Consider the following 18426-nt stretch of genomic DNA (forward strand, 5'->3'; position numbering starts at 1 on the left):
TCGTAGAAAGTAGACATTCATCCTGGGACGTTGAATTAGAGCCCCTTTAAAGCACATCCGAGACAAAACCTATGCACATACAGGTGACTTTCTATTTGAACATACTTCATTTAATGAAGAATTTTTGTACTTTTGACATCCTTTATCTGATGTTTAAACATAAAAAACACAAAAAAAAGCACAAAAAAGCTTGAACACCTGCACAGACAATTAAGTCTGAATCTTGCTATTTTATATTTTGTCTTATCTCAGTGTTTGTTTACTGCTTTTTGCACCGGTCAAATATGTATATGGTCAAAAACAAGTGCTCAGGTGAAATAACAGCCTATTTAAAGAGCAAAATGCATAAAACGACATACATTTGCAGAAATTAAAAGTTCAAGTCTTTAAAACAATAAACTATATATATATGGGTTTTGAATCTCATTGGCTACATGATGCATCAATCATCCGGAGGCATGGAAGTGGCTCCAAGAGAGGAGAAAGAAGAGCGCATTGGCTGTGGTAGGCTCTAGGGCGGGCACATCTACTCAAATAAGCTGTCAATCAAACGGCTGCCACGGTAGAGGGATAATGTTGTGTGCTGTGAAATGAGGAGTCTTATTATTTTCTTTTTACAGATTAAAGCATGAAAAGTCATCCGTGATCCCCTGAGCACACTGCTTTAACTGCTGGCTGCACAGCTAACTGAGCTAACTAGAGCAGCAACACTTAGCAGCAGTCAGCGGTTCCTCTTGTGGCAAGCTGCCCTCTATTTGTGTTGAACAGATGGCCAACTCTTACATACTGCACCTTTAATTATAAGTAAAAAGTACAGCAAGGCTAACTTGACCAGACACTGAAGAGTAAAAAAAAAAACCCCCACACACAACATATTGACAGAACTTTTAAGCCAAATTATACCTTAATAGAGTAAAATTTTGACTGCTGAACTGTTTTATAAATTTTGTTTGTTATTCAATACGATAGAGCTACTTTTATATTATGACTGTTAAAGTCTGCTCTCTCTAAATCTTACTCTGGGCGTAAACAAGGTTAAAAAAAAACAAACATCCACTTTTACATGCAAATGTGTTGGTTCAAGTTTCACATGTTTGAGATTTTTGTTCTTGTGGTTCACCTAAAAAAAAAAACTAAAACAAACACGACTGTCGCCGCAGCTTCTCATTTCATCCACTGGGATTTGTCCTGTTTGTCATTTCTACATCGATCCTGAAGATTAATCATTTCAAGTTGCTCTAATCACCCAGTGAAATAATATTCGCTCACAAACGTAGTTAGAAATCTCTGATCTAATCTCTCATACACACACACACACATACAGTACACACATTATTCATCTGTAGGTGACAGACTGCCATGCTGTCTGCCTCGCTCATGGAGAGATGATCTTGAGGTTTAGTGTTAATTGTAGGTTGAGCCATGTGCCATTTTGTTTGGAATTCTTCTTCTTCTTTTTTTTGTGCAAATTACAGCTCCACGGCTCAAAGCCAAGTTCACACAGGCCACGACTGAAGGCCCCTGCAGCTAAACAAAACCAAAACACAAATATCTTGAAGAGAGTAACACAACAATGAAATGTAATAAACAGGAGATTTACTGTCTGAGTGTGTGCAAAGAGCAGACAATGGCAACCTGATCTTAAAACAACTATAAAAGATATTGGATTTATCTTGTTGGGGGAAAATATAGAAGAAAAGTATAGAAGAAATAATATATCGTAAATGTTTTTTTATAGATCAGAAGGGGGCTCTTCCAAGGACGATTGTCAGACTTGTATTCATTTTTACGATAACATACACACTAGCCTATACTAGTAATTTGAGCTACTGTTTGTGTAAAAGTATTGAAACCTTAAATGCTGCTTGAAGTCACAAAAATCAGTACTTGAGACGACTTGAGACTGGTGAAATGACGCAAACTGACTTGACTTGGACAACTCAAGTTAACGAAGATAATTTTGAATTATCCGTTTTTGACCTGGTAAAAACCCACAAGAATGAAAAATAATGAAGACAGTGTCAGTTCTTGGACCTATGAACTGAAAGTCAAATAAAATGACTTTATATTATTTTATATTAAATTATAGACATTGTAAGTTTTTCACTGTAATGATTATTGTTTTATTTTCCAGGAAAATACTGGATAACAATTGTGGTGAAATCCAACTTGTATACTGTAATTATTTTTAAAATAATAAAGATGCTAATCACAGAAATTTACAGTATTGTGTTTCTACAGGAACCTAGACACAATTTTACCACGGAAACACAGCATTTTGTTATAAAATGACATTGATACTAGACATCTGTAACCTTATTATTAGCTGTTTGCTGTTAGAATGTTGGCATGTGTACCTTGTTGGACCAGTTGTAGACCTGATTCCATGTTAGCCTGTTAGCATGTGTACCTTGTTGGACCAGTTGTAGACCTGATACCATGTTAGCCTGTTAGCATGTGTACCTTTTTGGACCAGTTGTAGACCTGATATCATGTTAGCCTGTTAGCATGTGTACCTTTTTGGACCAGTTGTAGACCTGATACCATGTTAGCCTGTTAGCATGTGTACCTTGTTGGACCAGTTGTAGGCCTCTTAGCCTGTTGTTAGCCTGTTAGCATGTGTACCTTTTTGGACCAGTTGTAGGCCTCTTAGGCTGTTGTTAGCCCATTAGCATATGTACCTTGTTGGACCAGTTGTAGGCCTGTTTGCCTGTTTTAAGCATGGTACTTCTTTCCTTCTTGTAAAACTACAATATTTTATAGCTCAATTACTGTATGATGCTGTACCCCCAATTACAGTATTCTGTACCTTTTTTACTTGTACTTTTTACCCATCATGCATTGCAAAAGCACAATTACAAATAGTTTTCTGTCAGAATTTACTGTGAAATCGTGCTGTTTGTTAACTGTGTAAGTACAGTCGTTTATTGTTCAGCTCCTGGAAGTTGCAGTAAGGTCGTATTGCATCAAAAAACAGTGATGTAGCAGTGATTTGTCCGTTCAGTTTTTTTGCTCAGTACGGCAACCCGGATGAAAAAACCAGCATAGACCAGCATGATTTCCATGTTGGTCTATGCTGGTTTGGTGCTGGTTTAGCTGGTGGACCAGCATGATGAAGCTGGTCCACCAACAAGGTCCCATCAATTATGCTGGCCTATCAGCATAGTCTTGCCGGTGAAGTTGATGAAGCTGGTCACCAACATCCCATGCTGCTGGGCAGGGAACACCTGTGCCTGAATCCTGTTCAATCAGCATCTTGATTTGCCACACCTGTCAGGTGGATGGCTTATCTTATTGGATTTTAACAAATGTGTGCTCACAATCTGAAAGAAGTAATTATTTTGTGTACATAAAAAAGAAAACCATTATAAAATTGTTTACTTCAACTTGTGAGAGAAATGGGAACAAAAAAACAATGTGTTGTATTTATATTTTTGTGCATTTAGTGCACTACTTACAGTTTGTATTGGGTGCCCTCAAATGACCCCAAAATCTTGCAGGTTTGAAGCTTGTGTTCAATAAACTTGGTGTACTGTGACGACCTCACTGACTCTGTGTCCTGTATTGGACTTTCACTGCCATCTTCACTCCTCCTCATACTCTGCAATATGAACTAGGTTGTAGACACATCCCATTCTGGTGACCAGCATACCAGCACCAAAACACAACATATGCTGTTCTATGCTAGTTTTTCCAGCAGGGAACTTTTTCCTAACTCAAATCAAGGGTCTAAGGACAGAGGACTGCATTCACTGTGCAGATTGTGAAGCACACTGAGGCAATGTGATTGTGATTTTGGGCTATATGAATAAAATTTATTTGATTTGATTACAGTCAATTCACAGACAAATTCCTGTTGCACAGCTCAGTATTTGTCAGTCCTCTAGCTTCAAATGAGTGTCTGGTACATTACAGCTCCTTCTACAACCACATAGTTAACGTGATTATGATCACCAGTATATGAAGATCTAATTCCATAAGACCCAATCATGTCATTACGTCAAAGTAATGACAGACACATGGATGTACAGTCTAATGCAGTATTGTTTACATGCGAAATGGCGCCAGCATATTAAGAACATCAATTGACAGACTTCCTGTACAAAGCCTCACTCCGCCTGTCGTCCAGTGATCGTGAAAAGTAATCAATAATTAGGGATCCCACACATTTGATGTGAACCTGACACGGTTTGTTGTTGAATGTGCACACACACCAGTCAAATCACTGTTCCTGAATATTGGCCAGAACTTTTTTGCTTAATATTACAATGTCACAGTGACCTTTGACCTTTTGGATATAAAACTGAATCGCTTCATCATTTGATCCTGTAAGACAAATCTAATATCCAAGTGGATATTTGCCCCAAACATGAAGGTATTTCGACAACCCCTAAACATAATTCATCTTATAAATAGGGCAACAAGATAGCCACTCTAGAGTTACACTCATACAACATTCAAAAGGACCTGTCCTTGGTACTGAAATTAGCCAGCCTTTTAAATATGAGTGCTAAAAGATGAGAGCTTAAACAAACTAGAGGCTTCAGCTGATCGAGTCAGAAGTTCGACATAAACAACTGGAACCTGACACCGTGGGGATTTTACAGCACGTTACAAAGCAATGACGAAGGCCTCTCCCCGTCAACAGCATGTCTTAAAATCTGTCATCAGCTCAAAACAAGAGGGTTCAGTCCCACACAAACACTCCTACACACACACACACACACACACACACACACACACACACTAAATATGCTGTTGGAGCCCTACTGTAAAATGAGAGCATTCCTGAAGCCTTGACTGTATTTTTAAGTGCCAGATCCTGCCCGGTGAACACAGAGAATAACAGACTTAGCAGGTGTGGAATGCCAGCTATGATAGGTACACACATGTGTACACATGCAGGTTGGCTCCATCCTGCAAACACCTCATAATGACAGATGCCGCACCACAGGGTGCTGCTAGGGGGCCCGAACGATGGCTTTCTGGCAGGCTTCCAACACGGACCGCACCCCGTGGGAGTGAAGCTGCACTTAGGTAGAAAAACTAATGAAAATGAAACATTTTAAGAAAACTTATTTTAATATGCCACTTGAGGGGAAAGAGAAAGAGTAAGCTTAACATAAAAAAAAGGTTTGAAGTGAAGAATCTCCTCAACAGGAAGAGAGCGCAAGTGTCCAAACAACAGATGGGCTGAGCCACAGGCCGACTGCTAGGTGTGAAATCACAAACACACAGAGTTCTGGAGTAAATAAAAGGTTTATTTGTAAAAGGCACATAAGTTTTGACTTCTGAGGACCAAAATATTAAACATACAGCCGTTGTTAACAAGAACAATACTTTTTTTTTTCCCAGAGCAAATCTGTCAGTTTAACACTCACGTAAAGTTTGTTTTACAATAAAACTTCAGTTCACCTACAAATGACAATCTGATCATTTATCTACTCACCCAGATTCCGATGGTTCTTCTGGCTTAATCCAAGCATCCGGAAGCCCCAAGATCTCATAATTGAAAAGACATTATTTCCTTAAGGTCGAAATTCACCGTAGCTGCTGCCTTAAAGGCATTAGTACGCATCCTGTCTGATGCGTTTACACGAAATCAACCGCGTGCCAAAAGGTGGAAATAATGTCTTTCTTGAATCAACTTTGGATCTTGGTGATTCCCAAGACTTGGATTTTGCTGGACCAGCTGTTTGGAACCATTTTATGTGTTTTCTTTTACGTTATAGAACTCCCCACCTACTTAAGTTGTTTAGGAAAATGCTGCAACACTGTCCTGCTGTGAAGCTCTAGAAATGTTCAGTGGACTACAAAACTTTATTCGTCTTTCCGTCGACATGTCGGTGAGCAGGAAATGACTGAATTTTCACTTTTAGGCTAACTGTTCCTTTAACATCTGCTTCAGTAACACGTGTGATTTCGCTGTGATCAATCACTCCACCAAGACACAGGCGCTGGATGAAAATCACGTCGCCGTCTGATAATCAAAGCACGATTGTAACTTCTGTCCAGCTGACGTTGTGAGAGCAGTGTTACATTCAGCTCTCTGGATGAAAACCAGACCCAACCATTTTACACAGCCAGTACTGTAAATGTAATGAGCTATTGTCTTGGCCATTGAGGTAACCAAACTGACGAGGATATGCATTTAGATTGAAAGAAATAATACTAATTAATTTCAACCACTCTGATCATATAAAATATAATACATGAACAGCAGGTTAGGACACGAGAGCTTATAATCGATGCCATCATGGCTTTTTGTGCGTTTGACAGCTTTTTAGTTTATTAATACACACGCTGCGCCACTTTCAGTTATAAAGATTAAGACATGTATAAATCATTGCAGCAACACGATAAGACATTTAGGTAAACTTTCCCCCCAACAAATACAGGAAATCAGAACATTAAAGTAAAATTCAAGATGGCCATTTTGAGACTGAAACCAACTCTTCCATACTCAGAAAACATCGTACAGAGAGATAAACAACACACATACAGCACATACAGTGAACATGATATGGCTGTAGGAGGTCATCTTTGGTATATATCACACAGAGGTGCAAATACAGCAAGAAGCTAATGCTACAGTGAACCGTGTTACTGTGATACGAACAGTGTTTGGGCTGCTCGGAAGAAGAAGAAGCCGAAGGTCGAAGGGATGGATGGGTCTGATTGTGCCCGCGTGGAGCTGAAGGGATCCTGAGAGCAGAAAAAAAAAAAAAGAAAAACAGGATGATGATTTTTAACTCTGTGTTTAAGTGAGAGTGTGCCCTCACAGACTGCCGCCTTGGCACAGAGTGAATGAAGCAGTAAACTAAAAACTCCAGAGAGGAAATAAAGTCTCACAGAAGAAGAAAAGGGCGACAGCTTGTAAAATGTTTATAATGACACAATGAATGTTCGTTCCTTTCTAATTACTGTAATTGTTCAGTTTTTTTAATACAACTCTTTATGTCACTGTGAAGGACAGTATACCTTAATGGATACCTCCAAATTAGGAGCATGATCAGAACAGCCCGGTGATCTCCTCTGTGACCGGGTCAAGGTCAATGTCGTAGAAACAGGGTCGGGTTGGCAGACCTGGCATGGTGCTCATCTGAGGGGGAAACACAAGAAAAGCAGAAGAACTTTATTGGCAGGCGGAATGAGAGAAACTGAAACAAAAGAAAAAGTAATTGTGGTCGAAACCAGTCTGTAATACTTTTTCTCCGTCTTATTCCCTCATGTTTTTAATGTAGTGATTGTTTCAGGTTGTTTGGTCCAATTCAAAATGGTTAAATAAAAATCTGTCCACCGTCACTGACATTTTAAAGAGGCTCCTGTTTAAAGATGAGACAGAAGTAGCTGGATTTTCATGTTTCAGTGATTATCTAGATTGTAATCTTACCTTCCTAAAACATGATATTAAAGCGTTTGCCACAACACAGCTGCTCTACACAGGAGGACAACTCGCATGCAGGAGTTAGTATCAGACTTCTCATAAATGACTCAGAATAAGATCAACCCCTACAGGTACAATGACTATAATCTAGACTCATTTCAGTACGGGCAGACAGACGATCAACGTGTTGACAACCTCCACTTTAGCAGTGATGAGTTTAGCCACAGACAGTGGTCGACTTTGTTCTCATTGTTGTCAAAATCTAGATTACAAAAGGCAACCTCAGATGCGAGACAAAGTTTAGAGGCCATGTATGAGGTCATAGTGGTAATACTGACTGTGGTTCAGATGGATCAAGATTACTGTCAGAAAGAAGGGGGTATGGAGAGATTCCTGGATCATGTTGACTTTGATTTGTTCTATAAGAAGCTAAAAAAAAGCTGCAATTTGTGTTTGAAATACTGAAAAAATGACATGGTAGACTAAACAAAATGTTACTATATATGAAGGACCAAAAACCGAAAACTTGTTAATAAAGTCAGTACAAATTACAGACCGTGTGCAGGAGTTTTTTGATGCAGAACATACTTAATTCTGGTGGGCAGCAGCTTCCTTAGAGAGTGAACAAATGGAAATGCCTAATGTTTACAGTATTTTTTCTGAATGCCATCAGGATAATGACATTTTTTACCCAAGCGCTGAATTAACTATCCTTCCATGGAGAGAAAAAAACAAAACAGAAACAATTACGTGTTTTGCCAACAAATACTAACCAAACATTTATCTAAAGCAAAATTGAAAACACTGGGTACTGGAGAGACTTCTGTCCTGTCCACCGCTGTAGTATACGCATGCCTGCGTGATCATGTGAACATGTTACTACCACAAGAAATTATTGATTTCCGAAAGAAATTGATAACATGTGAATAGAGGCTTGAACATGCAGTCAATGGGACCAGATACTGAAAGCCTGCCCTGTGTGGTTTAGATGCCAAAACCAAATCATTATAAAATTCAATCAACAATTATGTAAAAAAAAGAATCTATTTTGCACCTAGAGACTGATCCAAGGCATATGTCTGACTCATAAAACACTTTTCCTCTCCATGAAACCCAGCCAGATCATCCCATCCAAGATGAAAAGTAAATTATCTCGCTCATTAGACAGCGAACGACATTCTTTGCGTGCCTCCCCCCTTCTGACCCAGGGCCAGGTTTATGGGCCCATTAGTGGAAATGAGACAGAGGGAAGTGACCAGCCAATTTCCTGTCTGAGGAAACGCGGCTCTGTGAGTAAACGAAGGGACCAAACGAGGACTATGTGCTTACAAAATCTGACGGACGCTTACTGCTCACTCTCATTGTTGGCTGGTCTGATGTCAGCAGTGTTGCTGGTACATGACGCTGTTCTTACCACGTCCATCAATAACCCTTTAACCACAGATGACTCAGACGATGTGGGGACTTAAAGGAATCCAAAATCAATGCTTTAAATTTAATTCTAATGGAGCCCATTAATAACAGTGATGGCAGAGGAGGTACTTTGTTACTTGTGCTCCTTTCAGTTGTGACACCAGAATGTTTGAGCATCATTGCACGATGTCACTACTGGACGTCTAAGTGGGATTCACTTTCATGTTTCCCATAGATCACGCAACATGACTCACAGTTGAAGCATGGCTAGGCATGAACGTGTTAAATGATCAGTACAATATATTAAGAACTGCATTAGAAAACACCTGGATCTTTGATGAAAAGTGAAAGGTACAAGCGTGTGTTAATAAAAATGTCAGTGGAAAAGGTAACTACAGGTCCGAAAAAGAAACGTCCAATCACAAAGCTAAAAATTCTGTCAGCTGTTGGTGAGAATCTGCAGGTTAAATCAAGTTTTGTTTCCTTTTTTAGGTTACATCAGGTCGATTTTGGTTGAATTCAGTAACTATGGTGCCATATAGTGTTCACAAACTCAATGACAAAGTGCAGCCACTGTAATTCGTGCCTTTGACTGGGTTCCTCTTCATAGCAACAGTGGCTAAACAGGACTGTAGTACACAGAAATTAGCAAAATTACCATAAAATGTGGTCAGAAAGCCCAACAATGCACCTGTTTTATCATTCTAAACAACAAAGCATGGCTGCAGTAATGAAAAATCTCCCACCACCCCTCACTGAGACCAGTCAGTTTCTCTTTTTTGCTGAAATTAAACTGCTGTGGTCTGGTACCAAGGCCACAGGGAGATTATAGAGTAATTTGATTCACAAACACAAGTTATTTGCTTCTCAGCTGTGTCAGGCTACACATTTAAATATCAAAAGATGCTGAAATGTGCAGATAAACTGTCAAGGTCTTGAAAGCAACAAAGGAAGCGCTGTTCTGCCGGTCCTCCTCTCAAGCCTGAGAACAAGTTGGCACTCGCAAAAACACACAACACTCCGTGGCTAAAGTTGGAAACTCCACTCGGCCAAATAAGTCCCTCTATTATGCACCAACACAATGTGTCTTTGTCGGGGAAAACCCTGGAGGAGACAATGTAGCTGGATTTTCACCCCCCACTGGTTCTGGAGAGGAGTCTTGGTCAACAACAGCGCAGTTACTCCAGAAGAGGATTGAGAGGATTATGAAATTAAATTCAAAAGCAAACTGTTGTGACATTATAGATTAATGGACTATTTGAGTGAATGAAATTTTGGTATTAGTGAATAAGAAAGCTTGGCCGCTTGTTAGATTCTTGGCTCAAAAGATTGTGAAAATGCCATATAAATTGACCCACTGACTGAAAAGTTGAGTTACACTGATGAGACAGAAGACCTCATGAGTCTTGTTGAACTCTCACCTGTGAGAGCGCATATTTTCCCCCCGAGAAAGAGCTTTGAACTTAACAGTGAAACATTGTAAACATGAGACAATTACTCAACGCTCAGTGATAGACGTGAGGCACATTAAGGACTCAGGTTAGGAGTGACTATATAAATATTCAGTACTCGCATAACAGAGAAAAGTATATTAATACAACTGCAGTGGATACTCCAAATTTGGATACTGTATTGTAATGGGATCAAGTCTGATTTCATCTTGTGCGCTTTCTTTCATAGATGTAATCATGATTCCCTGTCTACAACTTGTTGAAGATTTACCAGTAGCGTCCATGTGGAACATCCAGCCAAGACCAAGGTTTCTATAAATCTGTACTGGGTTTTGGGTTTAACGGTGCAGTGGAGGCAGTTCTAACGGGATATGAACTCTACAGAGATCTATTGTTCTGCTGGCGACCCCTCCCTCACATATCTGAAGAATGACATCAGCCCCTTCCTGACTCTTCACCATGTGAAGACCCCTAACCCCCCCTCCCCCCTCCCAACCTCCCCCTCCTCTCACACATACGCCTTCACCGCTTCAGGACTTTTGCTGGTTAGGTTTCTCTTTAGACCTCTCAGAGTCAAGTGTGACCTGAGGGTGTGTGAATGAACCATTGGACAAAAAAAATGCAAAACATGCATAAATTAAGAGACAGGAATGTTATCCATGTTCAAAAATATGCTTTTTAAAGATTTCTTTAAAGATTTAATCTTCAAGTTCATGTGATAGTCAAGAGCATCTAGTGTCCTGTAGGGAAGTAAGGGACAATGATGACAAAATAACAATGGCAGGTTAGAGTATATGCTGCTATAGCATCAGTAATATTAGAACTAGAGAGTATTTCTTCATCAAAGGAAGAGAAAAGAACACCACTGAAGGCTTTTTTTTTATGATGGAAAAGATGTTTTTCACTCTTCAACACTCAACTGGGCTCCACTGGGCTCTGTCAAATCACCTTTGTCGAAGTGTTTCTTCAAATAGTTTTTGAAAATGTCTTCCCCTCTCCAAACAGTTTCCAAGGATGGCTTCCGAGATGGTTGTTTAAGACAAACCACCGTGCTCATCCGGTTATCTTGTAACAGCCTCCTCCCAGAAACCCCCAGGAAAAAACAGAAGCAACACTGGAAAATGTGATTGGATTTCAGCTCTCTATAACTTAAAATATTCAATCTATGGATCAATCTGACAGACGGGGGTTAAGCCAAAGAGTTCAAAGAAGAATTTGGAGACTTCCTTTGTGTTAGGAGTCACAGTTCATGGGTTGTCGACATGCCAGTGGCTCCGCGGGCCACAGCAGATCAAAGGCAAAGTTGGGAGACTGGACAGACGCCATACCAAGACACTGCCATGCCTTCCCAGCATGCCCGGTGTTTGACACCTCTGTCTCAGCCTATCAAAGCCTGGCCCCCAGGGTACACTGGTGAAACAGCAGGAGGCAAAATGCTCAGGAAGCCGCTTCCTTCCTGCCCGGCCCATCGTCAACCAAGAGGCTCCAGCTCAGCTCTAACCAGCTCAGTAATGTGGTTGTCAGGAAGAGCAAGGGATAGGAACCAAATATAAAACAAGGAGGAAGGGAGGAGTATGAGGATAAATAGACACAGCAGCTGCAAGAACCCATGACCCTATGTGGGCTGTAAGGACGAGGAGACAATGAACATAAAGTTTTGACTATGTCAGAGCTCTCGAGAGATGCTTCAATTTAGATGTAAACCAGACAGAGAGGGGGAATCTGTGACTCAAGCCCACAGCAACAAACCCCAACATAAACATAAAATATCAGAGATTGACAGACTTAATTTCTGTGAACAAAAGGAGCAATCAGTGTTTGAGCTAGATGTCACAGTAATGAGTAAAAAAGTAAAAATGAAATATCACACAAGAAAACATTCGGTAGGCTCTATGCACCAGGTCAAAATGTAGGGTTATCATAACACTCTGGCTTGATTCCCTGTGGTGTCTACAATGCAACAATCTTTGGATCTAAGCCAAAACACTTTGCAATCGCCCCCTCAGGGTGAAGCATGACATGTTCCAGATTTGACTTTTAAAACCTGCATAAGATGGAAACGAGTTGTGAACACAACGTTGATCATCACCTTTTATGTTTATATGTCGATCTTGTTTGCAAAGGGTTAGTCAAATATTCACTCTTTTTGGCTCTGTTTTGGTCTCTGCCAACTCCTGAGGGAAATGTTTAGCTCTTAAGCTCCTAAATGCTCCACTCTGTTCACCAGCGAACTGTGTCTGTTTGATGTTAGGTGCTGAGAACAATCTGTATGCTCGTTTATTAGAGACTTTTCCACAGTAAACAGCTGCTTGCTGCAGCTGAAAACAACGCTATGAGATCAGTGCGAAGGAACAAAATTTGCAGCAAGACATCTAATAAATGAGCTGCAAGTTTCATCGAGTTTAGGGGGACTGCAGATTCAGGATATAATTCTTCTAATTCTGTGGGTTAATCACTTTGACTGACCAATTTGCTGACTGTTTTCACACTGCCATGATACATATTGTTGCAGGTTGTAAAAAATATAAATTATAGCCTTTTTTGTTTTATAACAAAACAAAAAAGAAGCTGTTGCAATCTCTAAAAGAACAAAAAATTATGCAAGATTGTCAGTATCTTTATGCAAGATATTTTAAACTAAACGACACGTGTCAGTATCTGCTGTGAAATGTTTGTTATCAACAGTTATGAGAGTAAACATAACATACACAGTAAATACACGCTAATCACATTAATGACAGTTTGTGGATCCAGTCATTTGTGACAGGCAGTTAGCCTTTAGTCTGTTTCCGACTAAAGGTACATACCGTTCCCACAAGTGGGTAGACGAAGCCAGCCCCGATGCTGGCACGAACATCTCTGATTGGCAAAACAAATCCAGTAGGTGCACCCTTCTTGTCAGGCATGTGGGACAGAGAGAGGTGTGTCTTGGCCATGCAAATGGGCAAGGATCCGTAGCCCTGGTTAAACAAAAAAGACAAAAAGAAAAGACGTTAATGTATGCGTGTGAACTCGTGTCAGTGTATTATGGTCCTTTTCTGTACAACAACTTAAAACAATCACTTCTAGCTTGCTGATGTTATGGTTGTTAACTAGCTAACGTAACACTGTAATTGCTGATTTGTGCACGACAGTCTGCATTTGGCGCATGTCTCTGGCAGGGTAGGAACACAGATTGCCAATGTTAGCCTGTAAAGCACTGCTAGTGGCAAGGTAATGAAGCAGTGTTCCCTTGTATCTGATGACTTGATTGCTAGCGTGAGGTTGTGAACAAACTGCAAGCGTCAGTGCTTTTCTATCTCCATCAGACAAACTGTAAATGGCATTATGATAATATCAGGATTTCCCCAGTAACACAAGACAAATCACCACAATGGAAGATGTTATATTGTAAATGTCCATTTGTGTCTGTTTACTTAAACACAGATAGACGACTATGACATATGAGGGTTGCTCTGTTTCATAGTGGGAGATTTCAACCAATATCCTTGTAACTCTGTTCTGAGTGGCATGGGGGAGCTCTATAACGAGGGACAGGGGTAGAAATTAGAATTGCCGTTGAACCAAAGTGAAACGCAGAGTGAGACAGAAGCTGAGCTGTATAAGTCCTGTCAGTGTGTGAGTCAGTTGTTATCGCAGCGGCAGTGAGCTCACCTGTTGACTGTAGTAATCTATCTTGGCCTCAGCCTCTGGAGACAGCTTGATATCATCCGCGCCGTACACTTTTTTGGCGATTGTTCTGATCTTCTCCACTATCGGCATCTATGGGAAACACAGAGAGAAAGACAAGTGGAAACACATGAGCACTCAAAAGGTAACAATCGAGGAAATTAGATTTAGGGAATAAACATCCGTTTGATCTCGGGTTAATAAGAGATACACAGACCAAATTAAATCAATTAACATATTTTACTTTGATTATTTGATTCATACAACATGCTGCAAACCTTTGCTCTACTCTCATTTCCACTATTACTCTTTGATGACCCTTTCATAATCTGAATAAGTTATTCGGGTAAATAAGTAAATTTGGAGATCTGGCTGAGATAGAGAAATCTTGTGCTTGTTATTTCAGTTGATTTCATACTTGAATCTCCTGAAGCTGTAGCTCATCAGGAAATATCTTTTTATGATATTATCCTCTTGTAATGCCAGAACTGGGGATCAGTGAGATATTCGATTTCCTTCGTGCCAGCCAGAAGATGTGCTTTCATGGGATTTTCAAATTCAAGGAAAGCTGTAGCTTTTCTGTCTGTCTGCTAGTCTTTCGTGGAAAGTAACAAGGTTGGTCGTCATATGTGTACATGCTTACGCTGTGTTTTGGACTTAAATGAGTAAAATTTAAGAGGACTTGCAGATTATAAAAGATTAGATAAATAGGGAGGTAATTGGTTGTTCCAACCAGCTGTCGTAGGGCAGGCATGCCAGATGAAGTCTGATAGAGGGATCAATTTAGTTAATTGGGCTCATCATTAAGGTCATTAAGGCCTCTTACAATGACATGTGCTGTACTATGGCCACTCCTGACGTTGATGCTGCGAACATAGTTTTCTCTTCCTCCTGAGACATGTTCAATCCAACGACCCCTGAGGCAGACTGCCTGCTGAAAATCTTTGTATCCTTAAGTTCAACCCACTGGTCTGACAGGGTCCCTGCTTTAGGGCTGTTGTTGGGCCTCTTCATCTTTTAAGTTCCCTGTTCTCCACCAACAGTCTTATCCCGAGGTTGTCTGTCAAAGTCAACATCCTCTGAACTCCCCTGTTCACTCACCTTCCTCCTCACCTCTACCCCATCAAGCTGTCTTTGTGAACTTACGGTATTATGAAGGTTGGATACTAGACGTTTAGATCGCTAATTTAACTGGACTTATTCTATTGTACCTAGAATTATTACTGGACCTATTGTAATCCCATTATTGGTCTCTTTTAATGCAGGTAAACATTTAAAAAGGCACACACAGACAGACAGACAGACACACACACACACACACACACACACGCACGCTCAGCTAATGTAAGTCACAGCTTCCCAAACTCACTAACTCAAACCAGCTGATGTTTTTTTTTATTTCCACATTCTCTGGCTACACTCCCAAAGAAAACATTGTCTTTTACTACAAACAGGAAGTATCCAGTACTGAGAAAGTAGGAAGAGGGATAATTACAACTGCCTATCTTACAGCAATAAAACAAAGCCATAAAAATTACTGTCACAAAGACTCAAAAATGTTATGCTTACTATAACTTCAACACGATGTTTTGGCATCATTTTGCAGAATGATGCCTGTTTACCGACTTTTGAAGTGACATACAAGCCCTCCTGTGTCCGCTAGTTGAAAGTTTTGAAATAAACACATTCATGTATTCATAGATTCTGTATCTTTCTTTAAGGGAAAAGGACAAGATGTCATTTTAAACTTTTCCACTTTTTTCTTTCAGAGACAGATTATTAAATAAAGCAGAGTATTTTTATGTCTTAAAAGAGTCTTAGAGCAGTTATTTAATCTAGAGTATCTGTTTTCACCTCTTTATTGTACAGAAACTGGAAGTTGCTTGGTCTGCTGGCGGCCTCATTTACAGCTTGGGCCAGCTCGAGGGAACCTCGCCCGCCCTGCGCCCAGTGGTGACACGGCACAGCATCAGATGCTCCGCACTCTTTTGCCAGCTGACACACAAGGTCAATCTCTGCCTGAGTGTCGGTCCTAAAAGATCACCAAGTAGAACATTGTTAGCAGTGCCTGGTGGCCATGATGACAAAATTGGGGGGGGGGGGCCCTTAAGGAAAATATTGACTCTCTCCTTGTTACTGTTAATTCCATTAGTTTACTGTTTATTACTGAAAAGTAGGTCACTCAAGTAAGGTTGTGCGTGTGTGGGTGTTTGTCTGGATGCATCTTACCTGAAGACATTGAGCGCAACCACGACTGGCACTCCAAACAGGTGTGCTATCTGGATCTGCTTCCTGAGATTGCTATGGCAACCACCTGCAACCAGACTCAGATTCTAGAGGAGAAAGAGACAGAGGAAGAGACAAGGTTCAAAAATGTATTATTGTACTTCAATTGACATTGTTAAGACTATAACTATAAATCTGTGGCATCAGGATTTCTCCCACCCTGTAACACAGTCCCTTACAGCAACCGGGCTGGGTTTATCAGTTATCAGTCATTAAGCAACAATGACAAGTAAAACAAAATCTGAGTGGCGATGTATGTTTGTGTATAATCCAAAGTAAATCTATGGAGGCTCCTGGGGCGTTGTGGTAGCCCGGTGCTCATAGCACCCACTAGCCAAGTATTAGGAAGAGATATAATTTGAAGGGTATGACTGGAAATCCATTACTTTATTTCCTATTTATCCATTTAGCTGGAGTTTTCAAAACAAATACATAAAAAAAAAATCATGGGAGTCATCCTGTGCCTTAATAGGGCTACTTAATTAATTAATTAGTTTTATTTCTTTGAAGCAACATATTTTTACATGAGCCTGGCTTTGGTCCTCTTTAGCATTGCAGTACCAAGCCAACCCATGAGTTTCCACTACAGCCTCAGAGCATGGGATGGCTTCAGGCAGCAGAACTGACTATGACCAAAACATGATGGTCCTCTTCCCTTGCATGCGTCCTTGGCGGCTATTGTGCAGTTGAAGGAGGAAGCGAAAGTTCTGTTTTTGTAAGTACACCTCTCAGTATGTTTGTATTTTCTACCAGAGAATCTGTGGTTTGCACTTTCTTATGTGCAGTGAATAAAACATTCACACCTGTTTGTGGCCCTAGCTCGGAGCGATTACCTCCACTGCTATGGAAAAACCCTGGTAGTATCCTACTGTGTGCAGTTATTCATTTATCATTCTCATATCGTGTGCAACTCCAGTTACTCCCAAGAACATTTTATCTTGTGCAGCTACTCAAAGTTCGACCGCCGCAATTCAATCTTTCACTGTTTCTGTGTGCGTGTGTGTATGTGTGTGAGAAGCCCCAGGCTCAGAGCAGTAAGGCCATACAGGTCCCATAAATTCATTTCCCTGGCTCTGTTTTCTGCAGTACTTCTGGTTCTTGTTAAAAGCCTCACAATTAACTTATACTGCTTCATTATTTACTCAGCTGAACCTGCCTGAAAGACCAGTGATTATGGCCAGATATGAATGTGAACACGTACACACACATCAAAAGAACCCCTCCTCTACATTGCTAAGGACTAAATGCCCGGAAACCACATTGAAAGGCCGTATTTGTGCTGTTAATCAAATAAGTGCTCTTAACCCCCGTTAGTGGGCGAAGTATTTATGCATAGAGGCGGGGAATTTAATGTCCACGAAAATACAGCTGGAGGCCTGAGGCAGATAGGTTGAACTTCCTTTATTGCATCACACATAAATCTCTATGAATGTGTTGAATAAGTTCTCACTTCTCAGGCTTTTCCTGGCTTATATCAGACACTTGGCCTAAAGGACAAACCAGCATGAATGATTTGATAAGTGATGGAATAATGTGCGAACTGTGTCGCACCAGCGTGGAACAACTCAGAGTTCACCTAGAAGCACAACACACAGGCCCACCACCAAATAGGATTTCGTAGAAAAGCACATGATTGTTTATTGGGTCTTGTACTGGCAGATGACTTTTACGGCTCCAATTTTCCTTGACAACTAAATGTAATACAAAAGGCTCAGTCAGTTATTCTAACCTGATTGGAAGTCATGCCAGAAACCACAAAGTCTTCAGCTTTAATATGTTTAAATGTGTCCCTAAAGTTTATCTTTTTCATCTTTTTCTTTTTCTCTTTTCACAGTGGATATGCTTATTTGAGTGTATATTTGTGTGCATGTGTGCATATCTACGTGGCTTGTACCTCATCAATGTACTCTCTGGGTAGAGGTGCGCCCGCTGACACCTGAAAACACAGAGAAACAATCACACACTTCAGCATTATATCACATTCAGTAATGCATTATTATTGCTTTTAGGGACACATTTATAACTTTGTAATATTTAACTGGTGTTTTAGTTCCTCATGTTAATGTTTCCCTGGAAACACCTTCAAATGCCGCAGTTTATCTAGGCTGTTCAGTGTAATGAATGCAGACCAATAAATACCCCAGATTTCAATAATTGTTTTTGATTAGATAAATTTAGGTCATCTAGTTATTTCTTTCATCACAAACATCTGGAGCATGA

At 40.3% G+C, this 18426-nt stretch overlaps 1 protein-coding gene across 2 annotated transcripts in view; it reads right to left on the reverse strand.

Moving 5' to 3' along the window:
- Positions 1-5240: 5240 nt before the first annotated feature.
- Positions 5241-18426, reverse strand: part of mthfd1l (methylenetetrahydrofolate dehydrogenase (NADP+ dependent) 1 like) — a 37629-nt gene continuing 24443 nt past the window's right edge. Inside the window, exons 22-28 of one of the 2 annotated variants that reach the window (XM_030406052.1) lie at positions 18101-18142; positions 16150-16253; positions 15775-15952; positions 13906-14013; positions 13059-13211; positions 6994-7102; positions 5241-6705 (exon numbers count right to left, since the gene is read on the reverse strand). In XM_030406052.1, the coding sequence (XP_030261912.1) occupies positions 7013-7102; positions 13059-13211; positions 13906-14013; positions 15775-15952; positions 16150-16253; positions 18101-18142 (675 nt within the window). In that variant the 3' untranslated portion in view covers positions 5241-6705; positions 6994-7012. Of the gene's footprint in view, positions 6706-6981; positions 7103-13058; positions 13212-13905; positions 14014-15774; positions 15953-16149; positions 16254-18100; positions 18143-18426 lie in introns of both variants that reach the window. The other variant, XM_030406051.1, reaches the window with a different exon arrangement.

The sequence above is a fragment of the Sparus aurata genome, chromosome 22, assembly GCF_900880675.1.
Source record: "Sparus aurata chromosome 22, fSpaAur1.1, whole genome shotgun sequence".
NCBI lineage: Eukaryota > Metazoa > Chordata > Actinopteri > Spariformes > Sparidae > Sparus > Sparus aurata.